We start from the raw sequence: 18052 nt of genomic DNA, 5'->3' as shown, positions 1-18052 counted from the left end.
ATGCACTAAGAGGGAATAATTGCTCTTAACTTTGTAATGGGCTGCCTAATGATAATTTGCATATTTATAAATGTTTGTTCTACTGTAATACAAAATAACTTTTAAAAATAATGAGTAAACTTAATATAGAATTCCTTTTCTATTCTGGTTTTTTTCTTGGGGGGGGCAGGAGGCATCTTCATAATTCTGCTTTCAATTCATCCTTTGATATGTTTTCAGAGAAAATTTTCTAAAAATAGATATCTAAACATATAGCTCCTTTGTTAAAAATACTTAGTGGCTTAATATTTTCTATGCAGTGAAGCCCAAACTTCTATCATACTGAATGAAGACCTTCTAAGATCTGACTTGTACCTACCATTTCTCCCATCACACTCACCTTGTCTCACTCTCTTTCCAGGCACCACACACTTTCCTCATCCCAAACTCAACACATTCCCTGCCTCCCTACCGCTTTAGTTTTGTTCTAATCATTAACTTGCTTATTATGTTCTTTAGCCTCAAATTTCCTCATCATAATCAAGGAAAGTTTATTCATCTTTTAGTCACTAACTCAAAATCAAACACCTTCTGGGATCTTTTCTTGTTCTTCCTGTGTAAGAATTCATTACTTTTTGTCCCATATGCTGTGAGTTTTTAGCTCTATTTTGTGCTTACCTTCTGCCTTGGAGTGTAGACAAACTGAAGGCTGACTCTATGTTTTTCTTCTCTTTCCTAACCTCTTCCAACAGTGACTTCCCTAGTTGTTTGCATATCATACATACTTAATAGGACCTCATTGCATTACATTGAAAGTGCACTTTGGTATACTTAAAAACATTTTGGAAAGCTGTTTTGCAGAATATATTGTTGTTATGCATAGTGGATTGCATTTACTACAATAACCTGTGGTTCTGCTTTTCTCCTTTTGAACTCTGATTGTCTTCTTAATTCTCTCTAATTCAGCCTGTCTTCCTTCCAAATCATGTGATGATATCTGAGCACTTTATACCCTCAGAACACCTCTTGGGAGACATGGCAAAAAGTTATGGAACTAGATGTTTTCATTTTCCTATTATATATAAGGTCATTAATGATTTTGCTCAATGAGCACTTATTGAGTACCTAAAATATCTCAAGACACTAAAATTTACTTTGGGAAAACACCAGTGAACACAGTCTCTCGCTATGAACATTGTAATCTAGTGAGAAAGCCAGACCACAAGTATGGATAGTTATAGTCAAGGTGAATAAGTACTAAAATGGGAACCCATTATGACATTGAATCTCTAAATGGTAAGGATACAGATAATATTGGCTAGTTCCTAGGGTTTTTTTCCTTTGTACTTACATATCTTTTGCTCTTATAAAACCAATACCTTCAGAGATTATTTTTTCCTGCTAGCATGAAAATGGAGAAAACTCACTTAAGTTTGAATCTTCACTGGATGGCAGTCATTCAGCAAAAAGTTATTGAACACTTCTATGCCACACAGTTTTGGCACTTCTAAATGACATAGAGTTGCTGCCTTCATGAGGCATACCTTTTCTTGAGTGAGAGATTTAATTAGTCATGTGGATAAGTAACTAAGATAAATATTTTATATACTTTAGGTAATGATACATGATACAGAGAAAACAAAACAGATAACAGATTTACAGGTAGGGGGATTCTCCCTAGGTATGCTGATAATGGAAGAACTCTTTGTACTTGAGCTAAAACCTAAAAAGAGCTTATGATTAAAAAGCCTATCTTCAGACAAATGCAATGGTGGTAAAGTAATATATCTTTTTACAAAGCATTCATTCTATTTGGATCTTTGGTGGTTTTCAAGTGAAGAGAGAGGGGTCACTAAGTTCTCCAGGTGATTTTGCTTTCCTAGTTTGAGATTTACTCCCCACTCTTGAGTAAGAAGTGCCATTGACATGTTTCTCATCACTGATGCTAGGCTATTTCACAAGCATGAACTCTTGGAATAATGACAAAAGTTGTTACTAGAGAGATATATAGCTGGTTTTCCCCCAAATTTTTCACAGTAGTTATAGCAATTAAGTAAATGCTTCCTTTTGAAATAGTATGATCATACACTTCATAACATTTTTTAGCAAACATACTACAATTATATGCTATGAGTAAAACTAGTCAAATGAATTTGTTTAAGATCTGAATTTTATGATTGGTGGTCCAATAATGGTGTGTAATGCAAATGTGTATCCAGAAGGATATGGGATGCCCATGATCCTGGGGTGAGTTCAAGTGACTTTTACACTTTCTAATTTATTTTTGATTTTTAGAAACAGTCAAAAGTCACTTTAGAGTCTATCCATAAACTATACAACTGTATAATAAGAGTAATATCTAATAGTCAAAAGCCCCTGACTACCCCTCATGTTGGAACATAATGAGATTTACTTTCTTGTGTAGTTCTCACTTTGTTGACTAGTTAGAAAACATAAATATGTTCAAAGACACACGGAAATTTAGTGACTATTAGAATGCAAATTTCCAGTGCTATCTCCTATCCAGTTTCTAGTGTTTTACAAAAAATAATAAAGTGAGTTAGCATTTTGTTTCTGACAAGTACATTTTTTATTGAATTTACTTTTCTGAATTTTAGATTATTTCAGTCTGTACCTGTCAAAACCATTAGGTGATTTTTTTTCCTCCCAGATCAAATCATTTTTTTGAGAATATAAATTTAAGATAAATGCAAGACCAAGCATATTTTCTTCCAAACTTATCATATAAATTTTAGATTAGAAAAATATAGCAGAAAAAGAGAAATCGGTGAGAGCTGTTGGACATTAAGTGATGTCCCAGTACCTTACTTTAATCAAATTTATTGTACATTCCCTGTTTAATTTTGGTTCTAAGCATAGGTAAGCTCATTTCCTTGTAACCAAATAAAATGAAAGTCAATATGTTTGTAAGGAGATGTTGTTGAACTGATGAAAGCAATGCAAATAACTAGTTTGACCACACACACACACACACACACACACACACACACACACACACTGACCTCATGTCATCATTTGTGGATAAAATATACAAATGCAGAAATGTATAAGGAAAACAAAATATAGATATTCTTTTGTCACTGAAGAGTTGTGACTATTTAATTGGCATCATTAAACTGGTAACAGGGACATATCAACAAACTTTGGGAAGTTTAAACACTGTATTACACTAGCAGAAAACAGGACAGTTTTTTCAAACCTCTAAAATATACATTATGAATTATTTAATACACATGTTCCTGTACTCTCCTATTCTTCACAGCCTAAGGTGGCATAGTCTTACAGCAGTTAAGTAGTGAAACAGTTTATGAAGATTGCATTGTAGAAGTTATTCCTTACAGATCTCACTTCAGAACGGATATTTTGTAATTATCAGATAGGACATGTGCTTCATTCAGTGAACACCCCCCTCCTCCCAAACTGGATTTGGATATCCAATGAAAGTCAATGTAAGATTATACCTTAAGCACGTGTTATGAGCCAGGCAACATAAATGCATTTATATTGCCAAGCAATATAAAATGGTTATATCATCATCTCTAATTTACAGATGAGGTACAGACAAGTTAAGTAACTTGCTCAACATCACACAGCTAGTAAGTGGCACAGTCCAGGTACAAACTCAGGAGATGTGGTTCCAAATCCCATACTCCAGTTTTACCACTACAGGATTCTGTCTCCCAATCCTTGTGTTGCCATTTCCTTAAATTTACACTTAAGCAGTCACAATAGATGCTTTTTAAAGAAGAATGAATAAATATTAGATTTGTGTCTTAACCCATCCAGGTTTTAGGACTATATGTTATGTCTCCCACTTCTACAGTAAACTTGGAAATCATTCGGGCTGTAATAGAAAGCTTCCTTAAAGATTATAACTTATTTGGGAAGTTGCAATGGTACTTAAAATTTGTAACTATAAAAAACATTGCACTACATACATTTTTTGGGTGCAAAACGAAGATAAATTAGTAAGGGGTGCCTTTGGTTTGTTACCCATTCAAACATGGTATTTTACCTAAAGCAGTCTGTTGTAAATGGGTAGCCTTTAGAACATTTTCAGAGTTGACTACAGTTGTTTGTTTTTCTTGTTTTTATTGTCTTTTTTCCTCCTTTTGCATTTTTTGAAATTAAAAAAAAATAAAAACAATAAAGGGTGGAGCAGAAATACTGCATTTATCCCTAGTAAAATTTTCCCTGAGGTAAGGTTTAAATTAATCAGTGTAAGATTGTTAAATAACGTTAAAATGGCTGCTCCTTAAAGAGCAGGCATACTTTCTGTTGCATGTGGGGTTTTCAGAGCATTTCCAATGAGTTCAAAGGATCATCTAATCACAGAAAGAATACTGCTTTGCACTTGAGAGATCGAGGTTCTCTGGCTTCTGAAGACACCTAAACTTTTTTTGTTCATTTATTTCCTATGTGGCACCTCCTTTTTGGCATATCCTGTTGGCATTATCCCTATGGAGGACGTCCTGAAAAGCAGATCGTTTTGTTGTGATCGGAAATGCTTTTGTCTGACTTCTAGGTCATGCTTTAAACTCAGAACACATGACAAAACTAAATGACAGAACTATGTCAAAACGCCCAGTCATTAAACTCATGAGAGATTTTTTTGGTGTTCTTTTGCTAGTTTTTTTGTTTTAAATGATGCAAAATATTCAAGTTGTGAGTGGGACTATTTGAAATAAACGTCCAGTGATGTTGCTTTTTGGCCAGAACTTGGAATCGCGGGGGAAAAATATCAAGAAAAAACAACTCTTATCAAAAGGCAAATTAGTTTTTGAAGCTGGTGTTAATTGGCAGCCAAGGTGTTTCATTACGAAGCTGAATTTTTAACAGTTGTTACTTGGTTACTATGAAAACACCAGCCAGAAGAAAACACTGCAGTGTAATGGATATTTCTTCAATCTCTCCTAATCCTTCTTCCAGTGTGTCAGTAACGTGAGCTTGTTTTAAAACACCCATGCACTCTGTAGAAAGTGCCTGTGTTGGCCGTTTATTCAAGTTTATTTCACGATTAGATACATATTTCATAATCAACGGTATCAGGGATGATCACTTTAAAACTGCAGGTTTTATATTTTTCTATTTTGCAATTCTCCGTTTGAGTGAAACCTTAGGAAGACCTTATTGGGAGAACTTTTTTTTTTTTTTTCCTTTGTAACCTAGAGCATAAAGCTAACCACGGGAAATATATAAATTGTAACTAGGGAGATGATTCTTTTGGATGAAGCAATGAGAACTCTGGTGCTTTATCTCTGTGGGTACCTACTGCTGTTTTTTTTAAAAGGAAAACACCTAAGGGCTACAGGTAGCAATTTCCAACTGTTTACTCCCCTCCCTAACAGTAAACAGCATGAAGAAGGTTTTTCTTCACACATAACATATCCAAAGCCCCTGGGAGTATGTATGCTTTGATATATTTTTTTCCCATTCTGACATTTTACCAGCTGGTTAAGAAAAAAATTTCTTTGCTCAGTGAGTCCTCAACCTATAGGCAACTAATTCTTATATTGTCCTGTCTATAGTCATCCCTTTCATCTGTTGTATTCAGCATGTAGTTTTATGGTGATGTATAGAAAAAAAAACCTTTTTTTTTTCCTGTGGGTAATATGATAAAAGTGTTGGTTTCAATTGCATGCCAACAGTTCCCCAGCCAAATAATTTAATTATGTGATTATAGTCTTATTGAAGCCTTTGCTATTGATTCTAAGAAGCAAGCACAGATCTATTTGTTGTCCTTCAAAACAAAAGCTGATTTTTCTCTTGCCTTGCAGTCTCAGCTAGGGTTTTAACAGAAAAAAAAAAAATAATGAATGCTTCTGCTGCAGCATGTCACAGGGGAGGCTGGGACAATACTGAACTCATGCACACCGCTGATCCTTGCTTGCTGAGCAACATGTACACCTGGATTTCTGACAGCTCTGTGAGTTCACTAGAGACCTCTGTCATTCTGTTCATCCTCTTGTAGGCAATGGTCGAGACAGTTAACAACCTCCTCCAGCCACAAGCCTCAAATGCATGGAGAGACCTGACTACAAGTGATCAACTACGTGCAGCGACCATGTTGCTTGACACTGTGGAGGAAAGCGCTTTTGTGCTGGCTGATAACCTTTTGAAGACTGACATTGTCAGGGAGAACACAGACAATATTCGTAAGTGGCCTTTGTTATACAGAAGGGCCAGAGACCCTTGTACAGCAGAAGATAGAAAAGAAAAAAAATTATGTGGTAGCCCAGATATTATGAGTGATTTTTATTTCAGTGGAGATCAGTGATTCTTTTCTATAATTGGAAGGATATCACCTGCCATTGGCTTAAAAGGGTCCTCATAATCAGGTATGTTATCCTCCTTAGGACATTCCAATATTGGATATATTAACCTGAGATAAATCACAGTGAGGTCCTTTGCTTTGTATGTCTGAATGTATCTATGCATGTATTTGTGCTATTTAAAGTTTTATCCTCCTAATACAGTGCTTATGGGTCACTTCAGTTATAATAAGAATGTCTCTGAATTATATACTATAAAGAAATCAGTCATTTAAGTGAAGGTGATAAAACCATTTTTTTGTAATTGTGTTATTGGCTCATAAGGAGTGTAAATCTATTTTTATTGTGCATAAGGATGTAGCTGACAGTTTTATTTCAGAAGATTTGATAAAGCTGTTTCAAGCTTATTAGATTTAAAGACACATCAATTTTGATATCATAGTGCAGCTCTAGATTATAAAAATATTTTTACTTAATTCACAAGATAAAGATACATTTTTAAAATAAACTTGATGTAAATGACGAAGTATAAGGATTTGAGCTTGAATTTTAAATTTTAGGCTTTATAATTGATACATTTGTATTCTTATTTACCTGATTTTAATAGCTTGGTTTGCTTTACTTTAAAATACTAAAGAAATACTTTCTAAATGAAACATTGAAGTACCATAAATTTTGACTACTATAAATTAATAGAACATTAATTCCAGTGTTTTGATTTCAGAAATATTTTAGTGATTTAGGAAATCATCTTAGCTTTGGTGCATTTCTCAGTGAAGACTGATAACTCTTTCCATTAACAGAATTGGAAGTTGCAAGGCTGAGCACAGAAGGAAACTTAGAAGACCTAAAATTTCCAGAAAACATGGGTCATGGAAGCACTATCCAGCTTTCCGCAAATACTCTAAAACAAAATGGTCGAAACGGTAGGTTAGCGTTTGTTTGTTAAGCATGATGAAATTGAACTTATCATCAATGCCTTGTTTCTTGGCTTGGGAGTTTATATCTGCTATCCAAAAGCTCTCCTCTCATTCAACTATTGTCTTTCTCCTCTTATCTTCTGCACCAGCAACACTGCAATGTACGTGTCCACAAAATTCTCAGTCAGATTTGGAAATTGTTCTGTTCCTTTTCAGTTGGAGTAAAATGTCAGACACTTGAAACTGAGGAGAATTAATGACCAACAAAATCCAGATATCTGACTTTTTTCTTCAAGGGAGTAACTCCCCCCGAGTTGACAGATTTAGTTTATAAAATTTTTAATGGAAATTTTAATTCTAATTTTAAAATTGTATGTCTTTTTTTCCTTATTCACTTATTTTTGAAAGTGTTTCTATGATTTTTCTTTGCAACACATACAGAAAATTTAACTGTGAGAAGATGACTTTGGGGGTGCCTGGGTGGCTCAGTCAGTTGAGCCTCCAACTTCGGCTCCAGTTCATGATCTCACAGTCTATCAGCGCAGAGCCTGTTTCAGATCTTCTGTCTCCCTCTCTCTGCCCCTCCCCTGCTCACTCTAACTAAACAAACAAACAAACAAACTTAAAAAAAAAAAGATGACCTCAAGAAAAGGAATTGGTAAATGTAGGTCAGTTTAATACTAGAGTAAATTCACTGAATGTAATTAGAATTAAACTCATTGAGAACTAAACTGTGAAAAAAAATTTAAATATAAAATAAACCCAGAGAAAATATGTCTCAAGTGTCACTAGTATTAAATTTTAAAATCATCCTTTTCACTACTATTAAATTTTTAAAAACATTCATTTTCTTTTTTTTAAGTTTATTGATTTATTTTGAGAGAGACAGAGACAGTGTGAGTGTGCGAAGGGCTGAAAGGGAGGGAGAGAGAGAGTCCCAAGCAGTCTCCTCCACACTGTCAGTGCAGAGCCCAACATGGGGCTCGAACCCACAGAACTCTGAGATCATGACCTGAGCAGAAACCAAGACTCCATCGCTTAACCGACTGAGCCACCCAGGCACCCCTAAAAACCATTCTTTTTACAAACTAAGTGAGATCCTCTGACCTATTAGGTGATAATGGGAAGATGGCCTCAGGTTGTAGCAACCAACTCAGAGCTGGTGTTTCATAGTGTCGGGTGAGGGGTTAAAAAAAAAAAAAAAAGAATAATACCAAGAAAAACAAAATATGGCTGTTGTCAGCTGAACACAATTATTTTTTAAGTGTTGGAAATGTTATAAGACTAAGCACGTAAATTGTTCTATTGCTAATCTGACTATGTGAATTTTGAGGCAGCAATCAGATTTTCTGTGGAGAAAAGTCATATTTCTACATTAGCTTTCTAACTGGTTTCCCTCCCTCCACTCTTTCCACCCCCCAATAGGATATCCTGTTGACAAAGGGATCTTCCTGAAATGTAAATCTGACCAGTTCTCTTCCAGTTACACTCAGAATGAAATCAGATAATTTCACTAGGACACCATGGGCTCATCCCCTTTTTCCTGCCTCATCTGTCCCATTTTATGTCTGCTGTCTATGATCCAGTCTATTCTTGATTCTTTTTTTTAAATTGAGATATAAGTGACATATAACTTTATATAAGTTTCAGGTACACAGTACAATGATTCGATATTTGTATATAGTGTGAAACTATCACAACAATAAGTATAGTTTAATAGGTATATTTATCGCCACATATAGTTACAACATTTTTTCTTGTGATGAGAACTTCTAAGATTTACCCTCTTAGCTACTTTCAAAATATAAAATACAGTATTATTCACCGTGGTCACAATGCTATATATCCCCATGACGACATTTATTTTATAACTTGAAGTTTGTACTTTTTGACCTTTTCACCCATTTTGCCTACCCACCAACCCCCTGCCTGTGGCAACCACCAGTCTGTTCTCTGTTTCTATGAATTTACTTTGTTTGTTTTGTTATTTTTAAGATTCCACCTATATGTGAGATCATACAGTATTTGTCTTTCCCTATCTGACATATTTTATCACAAATGACAAGATTTCATTCTTTTTAATGCTGAATAATATTTCATTTTCTTTACCCATTCATTCATCAATGGACACTTAGGTTGTTTACATGTCTTAGCTCTTATAAATAATGCTGCAATGAATGTGGAGTACAGAGATCTTTTTGAGTTAGTGTTTTTGTTTGCTTCAGGTAAAAGCCCAGAAGTGTAATTACTGGATCATATGGTAGATCTATTTTTCATTGGCGGGGGGGTGGGGAGGGGGCTTCCATAGTGTTTTCCATAATGGCTGCACCAATTTATATCCCCACCAACAGTGCACAAGGATTCTCTTGTCTAGTCGTGATTCTGTTTTTTGAATACCAAGAGTATTTCTGTGTATGATTTTTGCATTTTGATTTTCTTCCTAGAATGCAATTTATACATTTTTTTACTTAGAAGCTTCTCTATCATTTACTGCTCAGTATAAATCTTGCCTCTTTAGGAAGGGAAGTTTTTCTCTGTCTCCCTGAGGGTCTACCACTCTTTCCTTTTTTAAAATTTAATTTTTTTTTTCAAATTTTAATTCAAATTCTAGTTAGCATACAGTGAAATATTGGTTTCAAGAGTAGAATTCAGTGGTGCATTGCTTACATATAACACCCAGTGCTCATCATAACAAGTGGCACCCTCCTTAAAACCCATCACCCACCTAGCACATCCCCCCCCCACCTCCCTCCATCAACCCTCCGTTTGTTTTCTATCATTAAGAGTCTCTTATGATTTGTTTCCCTTGCTTGCTCTCTCTCGTTTTTTCTCTCCCTTATATTTATCTGTTTTCTTTTATTTTTTATTTTATTATTTTTTAATGTTTATTTATTCTTGAGGGAGAGAGAGACAGAGTGTGAGTGGGAGAGGGGCAGAGAGAGAGGGAGACACAGAATCTGTAGCAGGCTCCAGGCTCCAGGCCTGAACGAGAGCTCAGAGATCATGACCTGATCTGACATTGGATGCTTAACTGACTGAGCCACCCAGGTTCCCCTGTTTTATTTTTTAATTTCCACATGTGAGTGAAATCATATGGTATTTGTCTTTCTCTGACTTATTTTGCTTGGCATAATACATTCAAGCTCCATCCATGTCATTGCAAATGGCAAGATTTCATTCTTTTTGATGGCTGGGTAATATTCCATCAAATTATAGCTGGGTAATATACACATACATATATACATACCACATCTTTTTTAACCACTTATCATTTGGGCATTTTGGCATTACTTTTTCATAATTGCTCTTTTCCTATTAACCATTTTATGCCAATACGTCTTCATAGCAGTTATTCACTTACTATTCATAGTAGTTATTCACTTACTATGCATAGCAGTTATTCACTTACTATTATATGAAACTTTATTATTATTCTTTTTAAGTTGCCCATCTATCATCTGACTTGCCCTCTAGACAGTAAGCTCCATGAGAACAGGGACCTTTTTCTTACCTGTTCACTGATGTAACCCTAGTGCTTGGCACATGGATAAACTTCTAAGAATTTATCAAGTAAGTGTGTGAGCTTTCAGATATAAAGCTAATGACAATTAAAATATGACTATATCAGGGGATACCTGGGTGGCTCAGTCAGTTAAGTGTCTGACTTCGGGTCAGGTCATGATCTAGCAATTTGTGAGTTCAAGTCCTGTGTCCAGCTCTGCGCTGACAGCTCAGAGCCTGGAGCCTGCTTTAGATTCTGTGTCTCGCCTTCTCTCTGCTCCTCCCATGCTCATGCTGTGTCTGTGTTTCTCAATAATAAATAAACATTAAACAAATTTTTTAAAAATATGACTATAGTAGTCATATTATGTTTTGTGCTCATTTATTTACTAAAGTAATGTGTGCATGTGAGTGTGTATGCGTGTGTGTGTGTGTGTTTGCATGTTTTAGGTCACATTTAAGCACTAATTTTGGAGTGGAGAATCTGTAACAATTATATGTGACCAAATGCATTGGTAAAACAAGGCAAATGTGCATATGACACTGGCCCACAGGTGGAAATTGATAGGAATTATCAGCCAGTTATATACCAGTTAAAATAAAAGTTGTTACTGTCAACAAGAAAAATACATAGATGTTCTTAAGTATAGCCTTGCAAAATTTAGTATTTTTGTTTTGGATCTAAAGAAAACTAAAATTTAATGCTGTGTTATGACAGACCGGAAGTATTTAATGAATTACTGTTGTTTGCTAAATACTGGGTTAACAGATATGGGTTGGAAGTTAAGAATTCCCCTTTTCTTTATGGAGCTCTTATCATAATCTCTTTGCTGAATTACTGAAAGGGTAATAGGTATTTCATGGAATCAGAGAATGCTAGAGAATCAGGCCCAGAAAACATACAAGAGCAAGGAGGCTGACAGCAGTCTGTATCATCACACAGAATCATTGCTGTGAGATGTCACTGCTGCCACAGGTGACGCACAAGTGAAGGCTGTGTGCTGCTCCACTCCTGCTTCCTTGTGTCACCAGCTCCTCATCCAAAGTCAGACTAGTGCATCTGATGGAAGGCATCTAGCTGAGTTGCCCAGGGTAACCTCTTTGCAAGACAGGCTGGGAAAATAGATATACATCCATTTTGTGTCTATAAATCCCTAATAGTAGAGAAGTTTCCAAACATGGGAGCACAGTATAGATGTTGCACAGCCTTCGCCTTCCTCAAAAGAAATATATTAAAATTTATTTGTTTTTATTCTCACTTGACTCTAAGATTCAGGGATAAGGATGGAGATACCCTCATCTTAGTAACCACAGTAGTCAGGATAGTGCCTGGCACTTGGTGAACTGATGTGAATTCATACTGGAAGGAAGACGTAGGGATTGATTTATTTTAAGAAACAAATCCATATGGGGTTACTGGGTGGCTCAGTCAGTTAAGCATTGAACTCTTGATTTCAGCTCAGATCATGATCTCAGTGTTCATGATATCAAGCCCCACATCGGGCCCTGCGCTGACAGCACAGAGCCTGCTGGGGATTCTCTCTCTTCCTCTGTCTCTGTTGCATGCTTGTCCCTTGTTTGCATGCACGCTCTCTCTCAAAAATAAACATAAAAAAAAGAAAATGATACGATAAAAAATATGTTAAAAGAAGGTTCATTTTACAGAAGATTGCATGGAAAGAAATAGTCATAAGGGAAAAGATGAGGTGGAAGGATGTATGGAGAAAGTGACCTTGAAAGAACATGGTAATTGAACTTTAAGACAGATAAGGATTTTGAATTCTTGTTTGTTTTATTGCAATTGAGATAAAATTTACATACAATAAAATGCACATAGCTTAAGTATGCAGCTTGATGAATTTGATAATTGTATTTCTTCTGTAATATTATATAAAATAAGATACAAATCTCTTCTATTACCTAGAAATTATTACCCCTTTCCAGTCTTCTTACCCTTTCTCCCCATCTGATTAAACTACTCTCTTCTCACTCTTGTCTCTATAGACAGATTTTGCCTGTTCTTAGACTTCATACAACTGGAATCAGATAGAATGTACTCTTTTCTGTCTGTATTCTTTAACTGAACGTAATATTTCGGGGATTCTGTCATCATGCTCTAATAATAGTTTGTTCTTTGCTCTATCAGTCATTCTTTATTGATGCATAGTGTAATGCATTATATTAATATTCCATCATTTATTTGTCTATTGATATATTTTTGTGTTATTTCCATTGGGGGAGTATTATGAATAAGAATGCTATTAACAATCTTATACAAGTTTTTTTTTTTCTTTGCCGATATATGTTTTCACTTATCTAGAAGGGGTAGATGTTTGACTTTGTAAGAAATCACCATTTTCCAAATAGTTGAAGCATTTTCCGTTTGCCTCAGCAGTGGCCAGGAGCTCCAGTTGTTCTACATCTTTATAAATATTAGTGTGATCAGTCATTTTGATTTTTAAAATTCCAGTGGGTATCAAATGGTATCTAAATGTGCTCCTTCAATTTTATTTCAATAATTATTAATGATGTTGATAATGTTTCATGATTTTTCTAACATATATGTTTACGTCTTTTGCCACGTTCATGCGTTATTTATTCTTTTTTTGTTGATCAGCAGAAATGCTATAGAGTCATGAGTTTCATATATATTATTGTTAATACTATATTTTGATAGACACATTTTTAAATTTCACAAAGTACAGTTTACCACTTTTTTTCTTCTATGGTTAATATTTTTGGGTCTATCCAAGTCATCCTTGCCTACTCCAAGATCACAAAGATCCTACATTTTGTTCCAGAGACTTCATGGTTTTTATGTTGAGGTCTATGATCTGTCTTTAAGTTTTGAGTATGGAGTGAGGTAGGGATTGGCATTCATCTTTTGAAATACCAAAATGTAATTTTTCTCAGCATCATTTGACATTTCTTTTCTCATGAATGACTTGGCACTATAGTTAAAATGAATGTTTAATTTTGTTGTAAATAAGTACTGTGTGGATTTGATTATCACGTAATTAGCACTATCTAAGTTAAATAGGATGTACGAAATAATCAGAGTTTCTTCCCAACTTATAATTCACATTTACATTTTTTTCAGGAGAAATTAGAGTGGCCTTTGTCCTGTATAACAACTTGGGTCCTTATTTGTCCACGGAGAATGCCAGCATGAAGTTGGGAACAGAGGCTATGTCCACCAATCATTCTGTTATTGTCAATTCCCCTGTTATTACAGCAGCAATAAACAAAGAGTTCAGCAATAAAGTTTATTTAGCTGATCCTGTGGTGTTCACTGTTAAACATATTAAGGTAAGAAAATGGCATGTTAAATTTAGCTGTGTGCATTATTTGTATTTGTTACAGCATGAATATGAAGTATATTAATTTTCCCTCAATTTTTTTCTTATTATTCAACAGGTAAGCAATTCATTGTGTATAAAATGATAGTGGTGATTTTTTTTTTTTCAGAAATGAAGGAGGATAGTAATTCTTTTAACGTGTAAATGCTTCTGGTAAAAATATTTGTAGATGGATTTATGTGTCTCCATAATTAAAAAGAGCTGGCAATACATTTAGTGGAATTGTGCATGACTTCATATATGATGTTACAAGTGATTATGTCTTTGTACATAGGTATATTTTTATGTATGTAGAAAGATTATATTGTAAATTGAACAAAGATTTCTGAAGACCATGTTTTCAGAAGTTGATTGTTTAAATTCTTTATAATGTACACTACTTTGAAATTAGTTGAAGGCATTCTGAGACATTGATACTAGTATTCCATCAATATTAATTTTTTAAAAAGTAAACTTACCTCTACTAAGAGGAAATAAACAACATATATTCAAATTTGCTTAGGCTTGATGAGGCCCACTTACTTTAAAAACACTGGTATACATATGTTTTCACTCTTATGTGGATCCTGAGAAACTTAACAGAAACCCTTGGGGGAGGGGAAGGAAAATAAAAAGAGGTTAGAGTGGGAGAGAGCCAAAGCATAACAGACTCTTAAAAACTGAGAACAAACTGAGGGTTGATGGGGGGTGGGAGGAAGGGGAGGGTGGGTGATGGGTATTGAAGAGGGCATCTTTTGGGATGAGCACTGGGTGTTGTATGGAAACCAATTTGACAATAAATTTCATATATTAAAAAAAAAGAAAAAACCAAAAAACACTGGTATACATCTCCATAAAAGTTGGAACAGAGGGTGAACTTGTGTTAAATGTAAAGAAAAATGCCTATCTAATTTACGTGATCATAAAGTACTTATTGGCTTTATTGATTTTTTTTTTCCCTGTAGCAGTCCGAGGAGAATTTCAACCCTAACTGTTCATTTTGGAGCTATTCCAAGCGCACAATGACAGGTTACTGGTCAACACAAGGCTGTCGGCTCCTAACAACAAATAAGACACATACTACATGCTCTTGTAACCACTTAACCAATTTTGCAGTACTGATGGCACATGTGGAAGTTAAGGTAAGATATATACCATAAAATAAAGATGTCTAAGCATATGGTCAGGATACCATTGTAAAAAGCCCTAACTCCACAGACCAGTCTTACTCAAAGATTTTCCACTTTTCTAGTAATTCTATTCAGAAACTCTCTGTGGTTCAACCCATATCCTCCTGGATGATTCAAAGAAGTCTTTTTTTGTTCTATTATCAACATAGTTTATAAAATTGAAGTTCACTTATAAAATAAAATTGTGCTTATAAAATTCCCCTTAGTCTCATCTGCTCTTACTTTGTATGAATAAATGAGATCTCATGAACAAAACAAACTAGGACCCCCAGGATCTGGTAGGTTGGAAACTAACAAGCTATGCATAGGATTAAATATGCCAAAATGACTCTTGGGAAGACAGCCATTAGCACAATAAAAAATGCCTGGCAATGCAAAGGGCTTAGCAAATTCTAATATAATGCAGTGAGTTTTGTCCATTTGAGAAAACCCTATTCTAAGGAAAAATCCAGGTGATAGGTAGTTTCCAAAGTCAAAAACATAGCTAAGTTGGCTGTATCAGTCTCCTCCCAGCATGATGCTGGCTGCCATAGGAAACATGAAGAGGATTTAATTTCAGATATACTTAGGACATAAAAATACAAAGAGTTTATTAGCTTGGTTATAGAGATTGATGGGTTAGTACCAAGAAAGTATATACTTACAGTTTCTCTTCTCATCTCCCTGACGTCAATAAAAAGAGAGGAAGGATTACTCTCCAACATGTTTTCAAAGATAAAAACTGTGGCAAAGGTCTTATCTACTTGATGTCATTTTTCCAAATGATTTCATCCAAAATATTCTTTGACACTGTTGAATTTAGAGATAGTACGGATATCCCAGAAGGAGACCCAATCCAAACCCTGTTAGCATCCTGAAAGTAAATTACCTTAGCTGTGCCAGCACAGTTGAAATTTTGATCTTTAAAGGACTACATGCGCTATTTTGTCAGAATGTCACAAATTGATCTAGTTTAAGCAAGACTGGCTATACCAACAAATGTTAGATTTAAACCTGAAATGTGTGAGTGTGGCTCTGGGATTCTATTTGTCCATTTAGGGAATAGATTCAAACACAAAATGGATCTTATTTGAAACAATAAAAAAATATCATTTTTTGTTCAAGGCTTTGTATAGCAACATCTCCTCAATCCATTATGCAAGAATTCGGACGATGACAATTATTGTAGGCCAACAAGAGATAATATAAATGCAAAATATTTTCCCTTAGCTGTTAGTCAGACACCCTAGATGTCTTGGTTTTCAGTACCGTAGTCTCATGATTGCCAGTCAGCGTCATTTTGATCTCACAGCATGCTTTTGGCACTTGAAAAACAGAAAACAAGCAGTTTGAACAACACTACAAGTCCCAAAGAAATACACTAACCAAACTTACATTAGACTAATTTCTAAAATAGAACACCAATTTATCTGTGCACAGTGAGAAATACAGCAGCCAGTTGGAATAGATATTTGTTGTTCGCTTGTCCGTCACTTTCTAACTCCACAGGAAAATATATGAAGGAAACGAAATTACATTGGGTAGTTTTGTTTGATGAGCTTGGGAAGAGAGCAAGAGGAATTGAGTAATCTCATAGCAGTTGCCGTTAAGCTGTGGTACCCTGATGCATGGGTACCCCGATTCCTTCCAGACTCCACATGTGCACCATACATGCTGCCCTTACCTATCATCTATGTTATCTTTGCTGTTTATATGGAACTTTTTTTTTTAAATCAACATTTTGAACACTTAAGTAAAGGTATTGACATGTTGGCTGCTACACAGGAAGCTCCCAGTAATTGTAAGTTCCTCATTCCCATCTGCCAGAGATAATTTTTGCTCCAGCATTCCACGGAAGCTTCTGGCCGTCAAGAAACTCACATTTTTGATGGGGAGAGGGAAGTAGGCAAGGGAAGAGAAGTGAAGGTGCAGTCATAATTTTGATAAGTATTGTAAATGAGATTTCCACTGTGATTTCATAATGCAGAGGAAGGTCATTTATTAAGGCAGGGCTGCTCAAAAAGGTTTATCAAAAAATGATTCTGTTCGGAAGGATGAATAGGATGTATTTAGTAAGGCAACGTGAGGAGAATTTGCACTGACCGCATTCTTGCAACACTTTCTTCACTTTACCTTGGGTATACCCCTCCCTCTTGTTTCTTTCCTTCCTCAGTGGCTGGTCCTTCTTAGATTCCTTTGCTGGTCCCTCCTCATCTCTGTGACCTCTCATTGCTTCTCTGGCCCAAGTGGAATCTTAGATCTAGAATAGGCATTATCTGTTCTTTGTCCCTAGATGATCTCCTATACTCATATGGCTCTAAACATCGTATGATTCCCAGACTTCTATCTCCATTTTTTAACTCCAGACTCCTAGATTCAGCTGCTGACTTATTATATCCACTTAGGCTTCTAATAAGTGTCTCCATTCTAGAACTACACTTCTGTGTAGTTCTGCCCTTCCTGGTGTTCAAGCCCTAAGCCATGCACCATCCTTGATTTGTTTCTTTTCTTTGTTCATACCGCACACCCACCCTATGAGCATATCCTGCAAGATCCAGGATCTGACAGATTCTCAGCATCTTTATCACTATCACCTAGGTTCCAGCCACTGTCATCTATCCTTCTGATTCTAGTTACAGACCCTTCATTGGTCTCCCTGCTTCCCTCCATGCCCCCTCTTAAATTTATTCTCAGTATAGTTGCCAGAGGGGTACTCTTAAAATGTGAGTCAGACCTCACTCTTGTCTGATTCATTCTCAAAAATCAGTTCTGTAATCCCTTCAAAATGCAAATCATGTACTTCATATCTTTGGTTGAATTTGAATGACTCCTTATCTCAATAAGAGCAAATC

The 18052-nt window shown here is 35.5% G+C and overlaps 1 protein-coding gene across 33 annotated transcripts in view; it reads left to right on the top strand.

Moving 5' to 3' along the window:
• The window catches only part of ADGRL3 (adhesion G protein-coupled receptor L3), an 847777-nt gene that overhangs the window by 709955 nt on the left and 119770 nt on the right, over window positions 1–18052 (top strand). For all 33 annotated transcript variants that reach the window (XM_086704954.1, XM_086704959.1, XM_086704957.1 and 30 more), the window contains 4 exons: window positions 5972–6155; window positions 7076–7198; window positions 13794–14002; window positions 14997–15173. In XM_086704954.1, coding sequence (XP_086561080.1) covers window positions 5972–6155; window positions 7076–7198; window positions 13794–14002; window positions 14997–15173 — 693 coding nt within the window. The remainder of the gene's footprint in view (window positions 1–5971; window positions 6156–7075; window positions 7199–13793; window positions 14003–14996; window positions 15174–18052) is intronic.

The sequence above is a fragment of the Puma concolor genome, chromosome B1, assembly GCF_028749965.1.
Source record: "Puma concolor isolate L17-30 chromosome B1, mPumCon1.1.hap2, whole genome shotgun sequence".
Classification (NCBI taxonomy): domain Eukaryota; kingdom Metazoa; phylum Chordata; class Mammalia; order Carnivora; family Felidae; genus Puma; species Puma concolor.
The sequence above is the reverse complement of the archived record's forward strand: the minus strand, read 5'-3'. Positions and strand labels throughout refer to the sequence as shown.